Here is a 15,611-nt window from a genome sequence, read left to right on the forward strand (position 1 = left end):
ATTCAGCCCATTATGCGTGTACTAAAAAGAATTAAACCAATGACTAACTACAATTGTCTAGATTTTTGGAACAGTAAACAGTGACAGTCTAACAGAAATGCTGAAAATAGTCAGCAATTCAGGCAGTATCCGTGGGGAGAGATAGAGAATTAACAATTGGGTAGTAATAGTGGGGGATTTCAACTTCCCCAACATTAACTGGGTTAGTCATAATGTGATAGGTTTAGAGGGAGCAGAATTCTTAAAATGCACCCAGGAGAGCTTTTTAAGCCAGTGCGTAGAAGGTCCTACAAGAGAGGGGGTGGTCCTGGACTTCATTTTAGGGAATGAAGCCGGGCAAGTGGTAGCAGTATCAGTGGGGGAGCATTTTGCAGATAGTGATCATAATTCCGTTAGATTCGAGGTTGTTATGGAAAAGGACAAGGATGGGCCAGAAATCAGAGTTCTAAATTGGGGGAAGGCTCATCTTAATAAGATCAGGTATGATTTGGCCAGAGTGGACTAGGAGCAGCTACTTTTAGGTAAACCTGCGTCAGAGCAGTGGGACTCATTCCAGAAGGAAATAGGGAGAGTACAGGGCCAACATATTCCAGTAAAGACAAAGGGTGGGACCAATCCAGGGAACCCTGGATGTCGAGGGATATACAGGATTGGATAAAGAGAAAAAGAGAGGCTTATGGCAGATGCCGAGGGCTCAAAACAGCGGAAGCCCTAGAGGAGTATAGAACGTGTAGGGGGGAACTTAAAGGAAATTAGGAGAGCAAAAATGGGGACATGAAGAAACATTGGCAGGTAAAATAAAGGAAAATCCAAAGTTATTTTACAAGTACATTAAGAGTAAGAGGATAACTAGGGAAAGAGTAGGGTCCATTAAGGACTATAGTGGTAATTTGTGTGTGGAGCCGGAAGATGTAGGTAGGGTTCTAAATGAATATTTTGTGTTGGTGTTCACAAGTGAGAGGGACGACGTGGGTATGGAAATCAGGCAGAAGGACTGTGATATAATTGAAGAAATTAGCATAGAAAGGGAGGAGGTTCTAAGTGGTCTGGCAGGCTTAAAAGTAGATATATCTCCAGGCCCAGATGAAATGTATCCCAGGCTGTTGAGTGAGGCAAGGGAGGAGATAGCAGGGGCGCTAGCAATAATTTTCAACACCTCTCTGGCCACAGGAGAGGTGCCAGAGGACTGGAGGACAGCCAATGTGGTACCATTATTCAAGGAGGGGGGAAAGAGGTAAACCAGGGAACTACAGGTGAGTCAGTCTAACCTCAGTGGTGGGGAAACTATTGGAAGCAATTCTAAGGGACAGAATTAATCTACACTTGGAGAGGCAGGGATTAATCAAGGACAATCAGTATGGTTTTGTTAAGGGGAGGTCAAGCCTGACCAACTTGGTTGAATTTTTTTGAAGAAGTGGCCAGGTGTGTAGATGAGTGCGATGCATTTGACGTAGTCTACTTGGACTTCAGCAAGGCTTTTGATAAGGTCCTGCATGATAGACCAATAACTAAGGTAAGCGCCCATGGGATCCAAGGTATTTTGGCCAATTGGATCCAGAATTGGCTGAGTGGCGAGAAGCAGAGGGTGATGGTTGAGGGGTGTTCTTGTGACTGGATGCTTGTGTCCAGTGGGGTTCCACAGGGATTGGTGTTGGGTCCTTTGCTGCTTGTGGTATATATAAATGATTTAGACTTGAATGTAAGAGGGTTGATCAGTGAGTTCGTGGATGGCACAAAAATTGGTGGGGTGGTAAATAGTGAGGAGGATAGCCTTAGATTACAGGAGGATATAGATGGGCTGATCAGTGGCAAATGGAATTTCAGCCGGATAAGTGTGAGGTGATGCACTTGGGCAGGGCAAACAAGGCACGGGAATACATGATGAATGGTAGGATCCTGGGAAGTACCGAGGATCAGAGGGACCTTGGTGTGCATGTCCACCGGTCCCTCGAGGTAGCGGGACAGGTAGATAAGGCGGTTCAGAAGGCATATGGGATTCTTGCCTTTACTAGCCAAGGCATAGAATACAAGAGCAGGGAGGTTATGCTAGAACTGTAGAACAAGCTGGTTAGGCCACAGCTGGAGTATTGCGTGCAGTTCTGGAATTCACGTTATGGGAAGGATGTGATTGCACTAGAGAGTGTGCAGAGGAGATTTACCAGGACATTGCCTGGGCTGGAGAGTTTTAGTTATGAGGAGAGATTGGATAGACTGGGGTTATTTTCCCCGGAGCAGAGGAGATTGACGGGGGACATGATAGGTGTATAAAATTGAGGGGCAGAGATAGGGTAGGCAGGAAGGAAGGTTTCCCCTTGTTGTAGGGATCAATAACAAGGGGGCATAGATTTAAGGTAAGGGGCAGAAGGTTTAGAGGGAATGCGAAGAAGAATTTTTTCACCCAGAGGGTGGTTGGAATCTGGAACTCATTGCCTGAAAGGGTGGTAGAGGCAGAAACCCTCATAACATTTAAGATATATTTGGATGCCAAATGTACATGCGATGCCAAGGCATCCCAGGCTATGGGCCTTGTGCTGGAAAATGGGATTAGAATAGTTAGGTACTTGTTTGACCGGCATAGACTCGATGGGCCAAAGCGTCTTTTTCTGTGCTGTAGACCTCTATGACTCTATAACATTTCAGGTCAGTGAGCTTTTTTCAAAACGCTGACAAGTGTGTGATTCAATGATGTGGGCCAAGGTCTCGCAAAATTGGTCCTCTGGCCTCATTATCATTATCTGGATGAGCTGCCGGCACCTCCCACGTCTCTGCTCCAACCCCCACCATCCCCCACAACCACCGTTTGAGAAAAATGAATATCAGGTCACACTTCTCATCAGCTGTAGTAGTAGGGTCTTCTATATACAGGGTTAATGTGGGACTGTGTACAGTACTTCCTACATGATGTGAGGAGGCACATGACCTAGAGCTAGGGTCAGAGATGGTCAGACATAGACAGACCTAGGATGGAGTCAGCTTCACACCTGCACCTTCTATTGTATGTTTGTATATAATTGAGTTGTTAATAAATACTTGCTGTTAATATAACTTGAGACTATTGCTGAAAAAAGAGACATGTTGAAGCTTTTCGCCTCACACCCAGACAATTCACAAGAATACCAATATAAGGGGAAAACAACAATTTATACTGTGTGAAGAGAGTGCTGATTGGTTGGCAAGTAGACTCTGATTGGTAGAGATGTTGTCATGGAGAATGCACCAGTGATGGTGACTGACAGTTAACTGCCAAGCAGTGTTTGAAATTTAAATTAGGCAGCTTGACCCCAGTTGATCAAGGCATTGCCCTGAGGAATGAGTCAGCGAATGGCTGTTACTTATTGTAACACACATCATGTGTACACACATTGCGCCTGTTTTGGCTAAACAGAACAATGCCTTGACCAAGCAGGGTCAAGCTGCCTTGTTTAAATTTCAAACAATGCTTAACAGTTAACTGTCAGTCACCATCACTGCTGCATTCTCCATGGCAATGCCTCTGCCAAGCAGAGTCCACTTGCCAACAAATCAGCACTCTCTTCACATACAGCATAAAATGTTGTTTTCCCCTTATATTGGTGTTTTTGCGAAGTGTCCTGATGAGTGCTAGATGAAAAGCTTCGACATGTCTCATTTTTCAGCAACACTCAAGTTCTGTGCTACTGAAGGACTATACTCAAGACTACGATGTCTACTTCATGGTATAGGAAGCGGGATTCTTCCTGGTGGCAGTGTCCGGATCAAAAACCCTTTATCCTCACAAGAATGCAGAAAAACTAAGAAAAAGGACACCTTAAATGGATTCTGAACTGAAACAAACTCTCAACTGAAGCAGCAGACATGGAGAAAATGCACGAGAGAGAAAAGCCCAGAAATGAAAACTGAAAATGTACATGCTAAAGCAGTTTGACACAAGGACAATGCAAGCTGCTTGATTGGCACTCCATCCACCACCTTAAACATTCACTCCCTCCACCAACGGCACATAGTAGCAGCTGCAAGTATCATCTACAAGATTCATGGCAGCAACTCGCCACGGTTCCTTAGCACTTTCCAAGCCTGTCACCTCTCCCACCCAGAAGAACAGGGGCAACACACACAAGGGATTACCACCACCTGCAATTTCCTTTCCAAGTCATGCAGCATCCTGACATGGAACTACATTGCTGCTCCTTCACTATCGCTGGATCAAAATCCTGGAACTCCCTCTTTAAGAGCACTATGAGTGTACCTATACCACTTGACTACAGCGATTCAAAGAAGTGGCTCACCACCACATTTTCAAGGGCAATGAGAGATGAACAATAAATGTTGGCCTTGCCAGAGACACTCACATCCCATGAAGGGACACTGAGGGAAAAAAATTCACGCAGTGTGTCCAGGAAAATTTTTTCAACCAATTAGTGACAAACCCAACAAGAGATGTAATTCTAGACCTAGTCTTGAGGAATGAAAAAGGGCAAGTAGGTGAAGTGACAGTTGGTGACCATATCAGGGACAGTGATCACAATTCAGTTAGATTTAGCATTACCATAGAGAAGGACAGAGATAAGGCAGGAGTAAAAGTCTTGAACTGGGGGAAGACAAATTTTGCAGAAATGAGAAGGGACTTTGGCTGAGGTGGACTGGACAGCACTGCTGGAGGATAAAAGTGGAAAGCCAGTGGGAAGCACTAAAAAGCGAGATCCTAATTGTACAATGTAGACATATACCCTACAAAAATAAGAGTGGTACTGCCAAATCTAGAACCCCCCTGGTTGTCTAGAGGAATATAGGGGAAGATCAAACAGAAAAAGAGAGTGCACTGCAGATAGCCTAGACGAATGCAGGAAGTGCAGGGATGAAGTAAAATAGGAAATAAGGAAATCAAAGACAGGGCATGAAAAAAGATTAGCAAGTAAAGTTAAAGATAACCCAAAGATGTTTTACCAATACATTAATGCTAAAAGGTTAGTTAAGGAAAAAGTGGGGCCTATCAGAGATGAAGATGGAAACTTGTATGTAGATGCAGAGGCTGTGGGAAGGGTTTTGAATGAATATTTTGTCTCCATGTTTACAAAGGAAAGGGAGGAAGATATAGTAGTCCAGGAGGAACACTATGACTATCCTGTCCAATATCTCAAAGAGAGAGGAAGTACTCGAAGGGCTGAAATCCTTGAAAGTGGATAAGTCACCAGGGCCAGATGGATTGTTTCCGAGGCTGCTGAAGGAAGTCAGGGAGGAGATAGCAGATGCTCTGAGGATGATTTTCCAATCTTCACTAGATAGAGGGGAGGTACCGGAGGACTGGAGAAATGCAAACATAGTTCCATTGTTTAAAAAGGGATCAAAGGAAATACCAAACAATTATAGGCCAGTTAGTCTTACATCAGTGGTGAGCAAATTAGTAGAATCAATCCTGAGAGATAGGATGAACTGTCATGTGGAAAGGCATGGACTAGTCAGGGATGGTCAGCGTGGATTTGTTAAAGGAAGGTCTTGCCTCACAAATTTGATTGAATTCTTTGAGGAAGTGACAAGAAGGGTTGATGAAGGTAGTGCAGTGGATGTTGTGTACATGGATTTTAGCAAGGCATTTGACAAGGTCCCACATGGCAGATTGGTCAGGAAAGTAAAAGCCCATGGGATTCAGGGTAATGTGGCAAACTGGATAAAAGGTTGGCTTTGTAACAGGAAACAAAGGGTAATAGTCGATGGATGCCCTTGCGAATGGAAAGTTGTCTCAAGTGGTGTTCCACAGGGCTCGGTGTTGGGACTCTTGCTGTTTGTGTTGTATATTAACAATTTGGATGTAAACGTGGGGGGCATGATTGGGAAATTTGCAGATGACACAAAGATTGGCCGAGTAGTGGATAGTGTAGAGGATAGCCATTATCTCCAAAACAATATAGATGGGTTGGTGGAGTGGGCGGTAAAGTGGCAGATGGATTTTAATTTAGAGAAGTGTGAGGTCATGCATTTAGGGAGATCAAACAGTTACAGGGATTACACAATAAGTGGGAATATACTAAGAGGGGTAGATGAAGTGAGAGATATTGGCGTACAAGTACACAAGTCCCTGAAGGCAGCAGTTCAAGTAGACAAGGTTGTAAAGAAGGCATATGGAATGCTCTCCTTCATTGGCAGAGGTATAGAATATAAAAGTAAGGAAATAATGTTAGAATTGTATAAAACACTGGTGAGGCCACAACTGGAGTATTGTGTGCAGTTCTGGTCACCACATTACAGGAAGGATGTAATAGCTCTGGAGAGAGTGCAGAGGAGGTTTACAAGAATGTTGCCAGGGTTAGAAAAGTGTAGCTACGAGGAGAGATTGGATAGGTTGGGGTTATTTTCCTTAGAACAAAGAAGGCGGAGAGGTGACTTGATTGAGGTGTACAAAATTATGAGGGGAATAGATAGTGGACAGGATAAAATTGTTTCCCTTGGAAGAGAATTCTAGAACCAGGGGTCATAGATTCAAAATAAGTGGCAGAAGGTGTAGGGGGGACATGAGGAAGAACTTTTTTACGAAGAGGGTAGGGGGTGTCTGGAATTCGCTGCCTAAGTTGGTGGTAGAGGCAGAAACTTTAAACTCTTTTAAAAAGTACCTGGATCTGCACCTAAAGTGCTATAAGCTACAGGGCTATGGGCTGGGTGCAGGAAGGTGGGATTAGAAAGGGCACCTGGGTGTCCTCGGGCTGGCATGGACAAGGTGGTCTGAATGGCCTCCTTCTGTGCTGTAACTTTTCTATGGTTCTATGGAACGAATAGAAACTCTCTGGTGAAACTTCACGAGAATGAAAACAAAGCAAAGTCTGTCACAGCTGAAATTTGCAGATTCTCTCTCTGCTCACCTTCTGAAATAGCTCCTCCACCTCATTCATTGCTCTCTGGAGTTCATCTTCTGATTGTTGGGCTCGATCGAGAGAAGCGTCAGCTACTGCAACTGCACCATTACAGTTCAGACCCCCACAGTGCCTGGTCCCATCGTCTTCATAACATCCAGCCCCACCACACGGGCTGTCACTGCATGGTAAATCTCCAGGAGCACCACATACCTGAAATGCACAATTATTAGCATCAATTCTACAAGAATTCTGAAAATGAATGTGAGCACATTCCACAGGTACTAGATCGTGGCCAAGAATCATGGTCCCAGTCCCTTGGGTCAGGACAGGTGGGGTTGTGAGCCAAGTTACTTCTGGTTTAACTCTTTATGCATTTACCTGCCTTTGAAACCATTTCTCCTTTACACCCAACCCTTCCCTCAGCATTAGACACACAATTGCCACATGACCTAAAGAATTAAGCCTATCACCTCTCCTACCCAGAAGGACAGCGGCAGCACACACAAGGGATTACCACCACCTGCAATTTCCTTTCCAAGTCATACACCATCCTGACAAGAAATTACATTGCTGTTCCTTCATTATCGCTGGATCAAAATCTTGGAACTCAAAAATATAAAGACTATAGGAGGGGAGTGGGAATATTCCCAAACCAGAAATCTCCACCACCTAGAAGAACAAGGACAGTAGGCACATGACTGTTCCTTCATTGTCGCTGGGTCAAAATTCTGGAACCAACCTACCAAAGAGCACTGTGGGAGCACCTACCTCACAAGGACTGCACCAGTTCCAAATGAAGGCCCACCTCTTATGGGGCAACTGGTGACAGATGATAAATACCAGTCTTTACAGGGACACCCACACCTACATCTACTAAGAATTATTTTTTTAAATTTGAATTGCTCCTTAGTCAAATCAGGGGCAGCCCTAAACTGGTCTTCACTGCTCTTCTCGCCCAGCAGCGAATTTCTGGCTTCAGGCCAACAATCTCTCAATATTGAATGCAGGATTGAGAAATCGAAACTCCAGAGAAACAATAAGGAGTATTAAAAATGTTAAATTCCTTTTTGTGACTTCCATCAATAGCAGCTCTATGGGTCAGTGCAAGAAGCAGAGAACAAATCCAACAAACCTTTTCATTAATGTTCTTCAGGTTTAATGTTTGTACTTTAGCAGCCAAGTCATTGAGAGCACGCCTGTTGGCAGCATTCTTCCTATAGAAATCATCCTTTCTCGTTCTCATCAAGACTTCTGTCTTACGACGAGTGCCAGCAGATGTACTGACAATATTGGGATAGGTCACAGTGGAACCATTTACCGTCCTCTCAGCCCGGCATGACTGATCATAAGAGCTTCGAATACTGTCATAAGCACCTGGTGAGAGGAAATAAAATCACTCTGGAGTGACTATGCCATTTGTCTTTAATAAAGTGAATAAAATGCTTAAATGAGGTAGAGGAACAAAGAGATTTTGGGGTACTCATGTACAAATTATTAAGAGTAGCAATGTGAGTTAAAGCCATGAAAAATGTAAATCATCACTCGGGTTCATTTATAGAGGATTAGAATTGAAAAGTAGGGAAGTTATATTAAACTTGTATAGACTCACATCTTGAGTACCGTGCACAATTCTGGTCTCTATTTTACAAAAAGTACTGGAGATGGTGTGGACAAGATTTACAAGGATGACAACAGAACTGAGAAGATATAACTACAGTATCAGTAAAGTCTGAACTTTCTCTAGAAAAGAGGAGGCAGTGGAAGACCTAGTTGGTGTCTTTAAAATTATGAAAGGGTTTGATAGGGTAGACGTATTGAAGATGTTTCTACTTGTGGGGGAGTCATAAATAAAAGACAGTGACTAATAAATCCAACAGGAAATTCAGAAGAAACGTATTAGCTGTTGAATAGTTAGAATATGGAACCCACTGCCACATGGTAAGGTTGAGGTGAATTGCATTAATATTTTTATGGGGAAATTTAGTTAAGTGCATGAGGGAGAAAGGAATAGAAGGATATGTTGATGAGGTTAGATGATGTAGAGTGGGAGAAGGCTTGTCTGGAACATAAAGACTGGCACAGAACAATTGGGCCAAATGGCCTGGTTCTGTGCTGTAAATTCTATGTGGTACCTCAAACACTCAAAGCAACCATTATAGCAGACTGGCAACCAGGATCACAGAATCACAGTGCAGAAGAGGCCCTTTGGCCCATTGAGTCTGCACCGACACGTGAGAAACACCTGACCTACCTACCTATTTACCATCCCATTTACCGGCACTTGGCCCATAGCCTTGAATGTTATGACGTGCCAAGTGCTCATCCAGGTACTTTTTAAAGGATGTGAGGCAACCCGCCTCCACCACCCTCCCAGGCAGTGCATTCCAGACCCTCACCACCCTCTGGGTAAAAAGGTTTTTCCTGACATCCCCCCTAAACCTCTTGTCCCTCACCTTGAACTTATGCCCCCTAGTGACTAACCCTTCAACTAAGGGGAACAGCTGCTCCCTATCCACCTTGTCCATGCCCCTCATAATCTTGTACACCTCGATTAGGTCGCCCCTCAGTCTTCTCTGCTCCAATGAAAACAACCCAAGTCTATCCAACCTCTCTTCATAACTTAAATGTTTCATCCCAGGCAACATCCTGATGAATCTCCTCTGCGCCCCCTCCAGTGCAATCACATCCTTCCTATAATGTGGCGACCAGAACTGCACACAGTACTCCAGCTGTGGCCTCACTAAGGTTCTATACAACTCCAACATGACCTCCCTACTTTTGTAATCTATGCCTCGATTGATAAAGGCAAGTGTCCAATATGCCTTTTTCACCACCCCACTAACATGCCCCTCTGCCTTCAGAGATCTATGGACACACACGCCAAGGTCCCTTTGTTCCTCAGAACTTCCTAGTGTCATACTGTTCATTGAATACTTCTTTGTCAAATTACTCCTTCCAAACTGTATCACCTCACACTTTTCAGGGTTAAATTCCATCTGCCACTTATCTGCCCATTTGACTATCCCGTCTATATCTTCCTGTAGCCCAAGACACTCAACCTCACTGTTAACCACCTGGCCAATCTTTGTGTCATCCGCAAACTTACTAATCCTACCCCCCACTTAGTCATCTATGCCGTTTATATAAATGACAAATAATAGGGGACCCAGCACAGATCCCTGTGGTGCGCCACTAGACACTGGCTTCCAGTCACTAAAACCAGATATGACTTTCAAAATGGGGTTTCAGGAGATTTGGGTAGGAAAGTGAGTTAGTAACTACAGTTTGGATTTGTAAACAACCTTTAATGTAATCTGATGAAGGGTCATACGGACCCGAAACGTCAACTGTATCCCTCTCCGCAGACGGTGTCAGACCTGCTGAGTTTTTCCAGGTATTTTTGTTTTTGTTCTAGATTTCCAGCATCCGCAGTATTTTGCTTTTACTTTTATGTAATAAGATGCACAAGGTCTTCTGAATGTGGCATTGGTGTAATAAGATCAAGGCATTCAGGAAGAGAATGCCAGGTACCAGGCCATGATGGCTAAAGGTGGAAGTTGTTGAAGGTTGGGAATACCATGGAGTGAGAAGCACAGCCAATTAATTATTTTGAAGAGGACAAGGTGTGTCAATGAAAATCTCTGTTGGTGGAGAAAGAAGTGAGTATGGGGCAGTATGAACCCAGTTCCTGGGACTTAGTATTTCAGATCATCACACAAAGTTGTCTTTTCCCCTTTAGGGAATAGTGAGGAAGTGTTGGAAGAATTAACAGACCGATTAACAATCTGTTTCAACCATGTCATAAACATTCCATCATGGCCAACAAGTCTTGGGGTGAGACTTGAACCCGGAGCTTTGGCTCAGAGGCACGGCTGAAGAGCTCCATCTGGGGTTATGATGCACATTATAACATTTATGTTATACACATTCCATTAGAGGGTCACTGGATATCAGTCAGGAGTGGGAAACCTGGATGATTTTTAAGGGCTAGTGAAGCAAGTTGTGTTCCTACAAGGCCCAAGATAAGATTATCTCAACTCAGCAGAGACTATAGGAGCAGGAAGAGGTCATTCAACTCTTAGAGCCTGCTCCGCCATTCAGTTAGATCATGGCTGATCTGTTGATAACTCCATTTAGCCATCTGTGCTCTATATTCTCTGATACTCATACCCAACAAAAATCTATCAAACTCAGTCTTCAGGATCCACAACCTTCAGGAGGAATGACTTCTAGGTTTTTTTTTATATCCCTTTGGGTGATCAAGTGCTTCTTGATTTCCCTACTGAACCTACAAAATACTTAAAGGGATAGACAGGGTAGATGCAGGTAAGATGTTTCCCCTGGTTGTGGAGTCTAGAACCAGGGGATACAGTTTCAAAATAAGGGGGGAGCCACTTAGGACCGAGATGAGGAGAATTTCTTTTTACTCAGAGTGTTGTGAATCTTTGGAATTCTTTAACCCAGAGGGTTATAGAAGCACAATCATTGAGTATGTTAAAAGCAGTGATTGACAGATTTCTAACTTACTAAGACATAAAGGGGTATAGGGTTAGTGCGGGATAAAGGCATTGAAGTGGATGATCAGCCATGGTCGTATTGAATGGCAGAGCAGGCTTGATAGGCTGAATGGCCTCCTCCTGTTTCTATGTTCCTATGAACAGTCTAGTTCCAACTTTAAAATTAAGCCCCCTTGTTCTGATTCCTTCATCAGAGGAAATAGTTTCTGTCTCTCTGCCATCTTAAATCCTTTTCATATTTTAAACACCTCAATCAGATCAGCCCTCAGATTAGGGCTTAAACCTGCAGACCTTCCTCTTCTAGTTAGTTTAGTGTCACATCATATGTCGCTGCATCAAGTCACTCAGCCATCAATGAACCAACACATTTAAACTACCCATGCGCTCATGTGGGGAAGAGGGGCAAGAGCGTACCAAGGAAGTTGGAGTGTTTCAGTATGTCAAGCTGTCTGGACAGCTCCTTGGTGGAGAGATTTAGAGCTCTTGCTTCACGTTCCAGGTTACTCAGTTCAACACTGGCACCGCTGTTCTGGTTTTGCACTGCAGTAAGAACGTCTTCAAGTCCATTCAAAATGTCCGTGGTCCCAGTAATTTTGTTCCTGGAAAAACATTTGAAACTTGGCTTTCGGTTTCAGATTAGGAAAGGTTGGTTATTTCACACAGTCTAATCCCATTCCCCTGATCGCTCCCCACACCCTTTAATATCCCAGCCAGTCTGATCCCATTCCCCTGATCGCTCCCCACACCCTTTAATATCCCAGCCAGTCTAATCCCATTCCCCTGATCGCTCCCCACACCCTTTAATATCCCAGCCAGTCTAATCCCATTCTCCTGCTAAACCCCGTTGCCTTTAATTATCACTTAAAGAATTATCCTTTATTATTATATAGCCGGGGATATTTAAATTCATTACTCGAGAATCACTTGAACTTTGAATTTTCTATAATCTACAGAACCCTTTCTCATTGCTTTGATTCAAAATCACTGGAGGTGTGAGGAATATTTACGTCACACCGTGCGGAGAATGAGTCACTCACCGAAGATCACTTATCAGGTTCATGAGCTCAGCCACTGCTACAGCGGTTGCATTTCGCGCATTTACGATTCTCTGAGCTTGCAGCAACTTTTCCTCCAGGATGCGGAAGTTACTTTCGTAAAAGCCGCTGATTCCGCTTAGCTGAATTTCACCTGCTCGCTCAGCCAGACGCCTGGTCTGAGCCGCCAAGTCCTGCACGATGCGATCCCAGTCTCCGAAACACTGGTGGCAAGGGTGGCAGTCTGGGAACTGTCCTGAGAATCCACGGGCGCACTTGTCACAGCGCACCCCAGAAACCCCTTGGCGGCACGCGCAATGCCCAGTTGCTCGATCACACTGGCTTATCTCGATGCCTTGATAGTCACAGTCACACACTGGGATAATGAAAAGGAGAAAATGAGAAAATTACTAATAAAACCCCTCTGGAGTCCCTGGGGGAAGGAAAGGAGACATGATATTTCAGCTCTACCAGCCTGACGTACAATGTCCTGAGATATCAGAGGCTTCCCTATACAGGTAGGGACAGAACTCCCATTTCTATAGTGCCTTATCATCACTTAAGAAAATTCCAAAGTGTTTTACAGCCAATTATGTATTTTTTTGAAATGTAGTCACTGTTGTAACGTAGGAAATACTGCAGCTAATTTGTGCACAGCAAGATCCCACAAACAGCAATGAGATGAAGAGTGCAGGAGGGCATTCCAGGATCAGCACCAGGCATACCTAAAATGAGATGTCAACCTGGTGAAGCTACAACACAGGACTACTTGCGTGCCAAACAGCATAAGCAGCAAGTGATATAGAGAGCTAAGCGATTCCACAACCAACGGATCAGATTTGAGCTTTGCAGTCCTGCCACATCCAGTCATAAATGGCGGTGGTACAATTAAACAGCTCACTGGGGGAGGAGGCTCAATGATGGGGGAGCCCAGCACATCAGTGCAAAAGATAATACTGAAGCACTCACAACAATCTTCACGCAGAAGTGCTGAGTGGATGATCCATCTCAGCCTCCCCCAGAGGTCCCCAGCATCACAGATGCCAGTCTTCAGCCAATTCGATTCACTCCACATGATATCAAGAAACAGCTAAAGGCACTGGATACTGCAAAGGCTATGGGTCCTGACAATATTCTGGCAATAGTACTAAAGACTTGTGCTCTAGAACTTGCTGTGTCCCGAGCCAAGCTGTTCCAGTACAGCTACAACACTGGCATCTACCCAGCTACGTGAAAAATTGCCTAGGCATGTCCTGTACACAAAAAGGACAAATCCAACCCAGCCAATTACCGCCCCATCAGTCTACTCTCGATCATCAGTAAAGTAATGGAAGGGGTCATCAACAGTGCTATCAAGCAGCACTTGTTTAACAATAACCTGCTCACTAATACTCAGTTTGGGTTCTACCAGGGCCACTCAGCTCCTGACCTCATTACAACCTTGGTTCAAACCTGGACAAAAGAGCTGAACTCCCGAGGTGAGGTGAGAGTGACTACCCTCAACATCAAGGCAGCATTTGACTGTGGCATCAAGGAGCCCTAGCAAAACTGGAGTCAATGGGGAATCAGGGAGAAAACTCTACGCTGGTTGGAATCATACCTAGCACAAAGGAAGATGGTTGTTGGAGATCAATCATCTCAGTTCCAGGACATCACTGCAGAGTTCCTCAGGGTAGTGTCCTGGGCCCAATCTTCAGCTGCTTCATCAATTACTTTCCTTCCATCATAAGGTCAGAAGTGGGGATGTTCGCTGATGATTCGCAACATCTCAGATACTGAAGCAGTCTGTGTCCAAATGCAGCAAAACCTGGACAATATCCAGGCTTGGGCTGACAAGTGGCAAGTAACTTTCACGCCACACAAGTGCCAGGTAATGACCATCTCCAACAAGAGAGATTCTAACCATCGCCCATGACATTCAATGGTATTACCATCACTGAATCCCATACTATCAACATCCTGGGGGTTACCACTGACTAGAAACTGAACTGGACTAGCCATATAAATACTGTGGCTATAAGAGCAGGTCACAGGCTAGGCATCCTGACTCCACAAAGCCTGTCCACAATCTACAAGGCACAAGTCAGGAGTGTGATGGAATACTCCCCACTTGCATGTTTGAGCGTAGCTCCACAACATTCAAGAAGCTTGATTGGCACCCCATCGACAAACTTTCACTCCCTATGCCACAGTTGCACAGTAACTACAGTGTGTACCATCTACAAGATGCACTGCAGGAATTCACCAAACTTCTTGGGTTGTTTTCGTTGGAGCAGAGAAGACTAAGGGGCGACCTGATCAAGGTGTACAAGATTATGAGGGGCATGGACAGGGTGGATAGGGAGCAGCTGTTCCCCTTAGTTGAAGGGTCAGTCACAAGGGAGCATAAGTTCAAGGTGAGGGGCAGGAGGTTTAGGGGGGATGTAACGAAAAACTTTTTTACCCAGAGGGTGGTGATGGTCTGGAATGCACTGCCTGGAAGAGTGGTGGAGGCGGGTTGCCTCACATCCTTTAAAAAGTACCTGGATGAGCACTTGGCACGTCATAACATTCAAGGCTATGGGCCAAGTGCTAGTAAATGGGGTTAGGTAGGTAGGTCAGGTGTTTCTCACGTGTCGGTGCAGACTCGATGGGCCGAAGGGCCTCTTCTGCACTGTGATTCTGTGATTCCTTAGACAGCACCTTCCAAACCCACAACCATACCATCTAGAAGGACAAGGGCAGCAGACACTTGGGAACACCGCTACCTGCAAGTTCCCCTCCAAGCCACTCACCATCCTGACTTGGAAATATATTGCCATCCCTTCACTGTTTTGGGTCATGATCCTGGAACTCCCTCCTTAACAGCACTGTGGGTGTACCTACACCACAGGGACTGCAATGGTTTAAGAAGGCAGCTCACGGCCACCTTCTCAAGGGCAATTAGGGATGGGAAGTAAATGTTGGCCTAGCCAGGGTCGCTCTCATCCCATGAATGAATTTTAAAAAAGAGATAATAATCAGTTAATCTGTTTCTGTGATGCTGGTTAATGGAAATATGTTGGCCAGCATACAGGGGCTCTTCTCTGAAAAGGTGGCTGTGGGATCTTTTACTTCCACCCGAGAGTGCTGACAGCCTCAGTTTAGCATCTCAATCAAAAAGCACACAGCCAACTGTGTAGCACTCCCTCAGTACTGGCAACAGGAGTGTCAGCATAGATTATAGATTCAGGTTTGTGAAATGGGAATTTAAACCT

The 15,611-nt window shown here is 44.6% G+C and overlaps 1 protein-coding gene across 2 annotated transcripts in view; it reads right to left on the reverse strand.

Moving 5' to 3' along the window:
* Window positions 1–15,611, reverse strand: part of lamb2 (laminin, beta 2 (laminin S)) — a 193,053-nt gene that overhangs the window by 21,172 nt on the left and 156,270 nt on the right. For both annotated transcript variants that reach the window (XM_078543047.1, XM_078543046.1), the window contains 4 exons: window positions 12,379–12,751; window positions 11,756–11,940; window positions 7,957–8,198; window positions 6,831–7,034 (listed from right to left, as the gene is read on the reverse strand). In XM_078543047.1, coding sequence (XP_078399173.1) covers window positions 6,831–7,034; window positions 7,957–8,198; window positions 11,756–11,940; window positions 12,379–12,751 — 1,004 coding nt within the window. The remainder of the gene's footprint in view (window positions 1–6,830; window positions 7,035–7,956; window positions 8,199–11,755; window positions 11,941–12,378; window positions 12,752–15,611) is intronic.

Source organism: Cetorhinus maximus, chromosome 6 (assembly GCF_964194155.1).
Source record: "Cetorhinus maximus chromosome 6, sCetMax3.hap1.1, whole genome shotgun sequence".
In the NCBI taxonomy this organism is placed as follows: domain Eukaryota; kingdom Metazoa; phylum Chordata; class Chondrichthyes; order Lamniformes; family Cetorhinidae; genus Cetorhinus; species Cetorhinus maximus.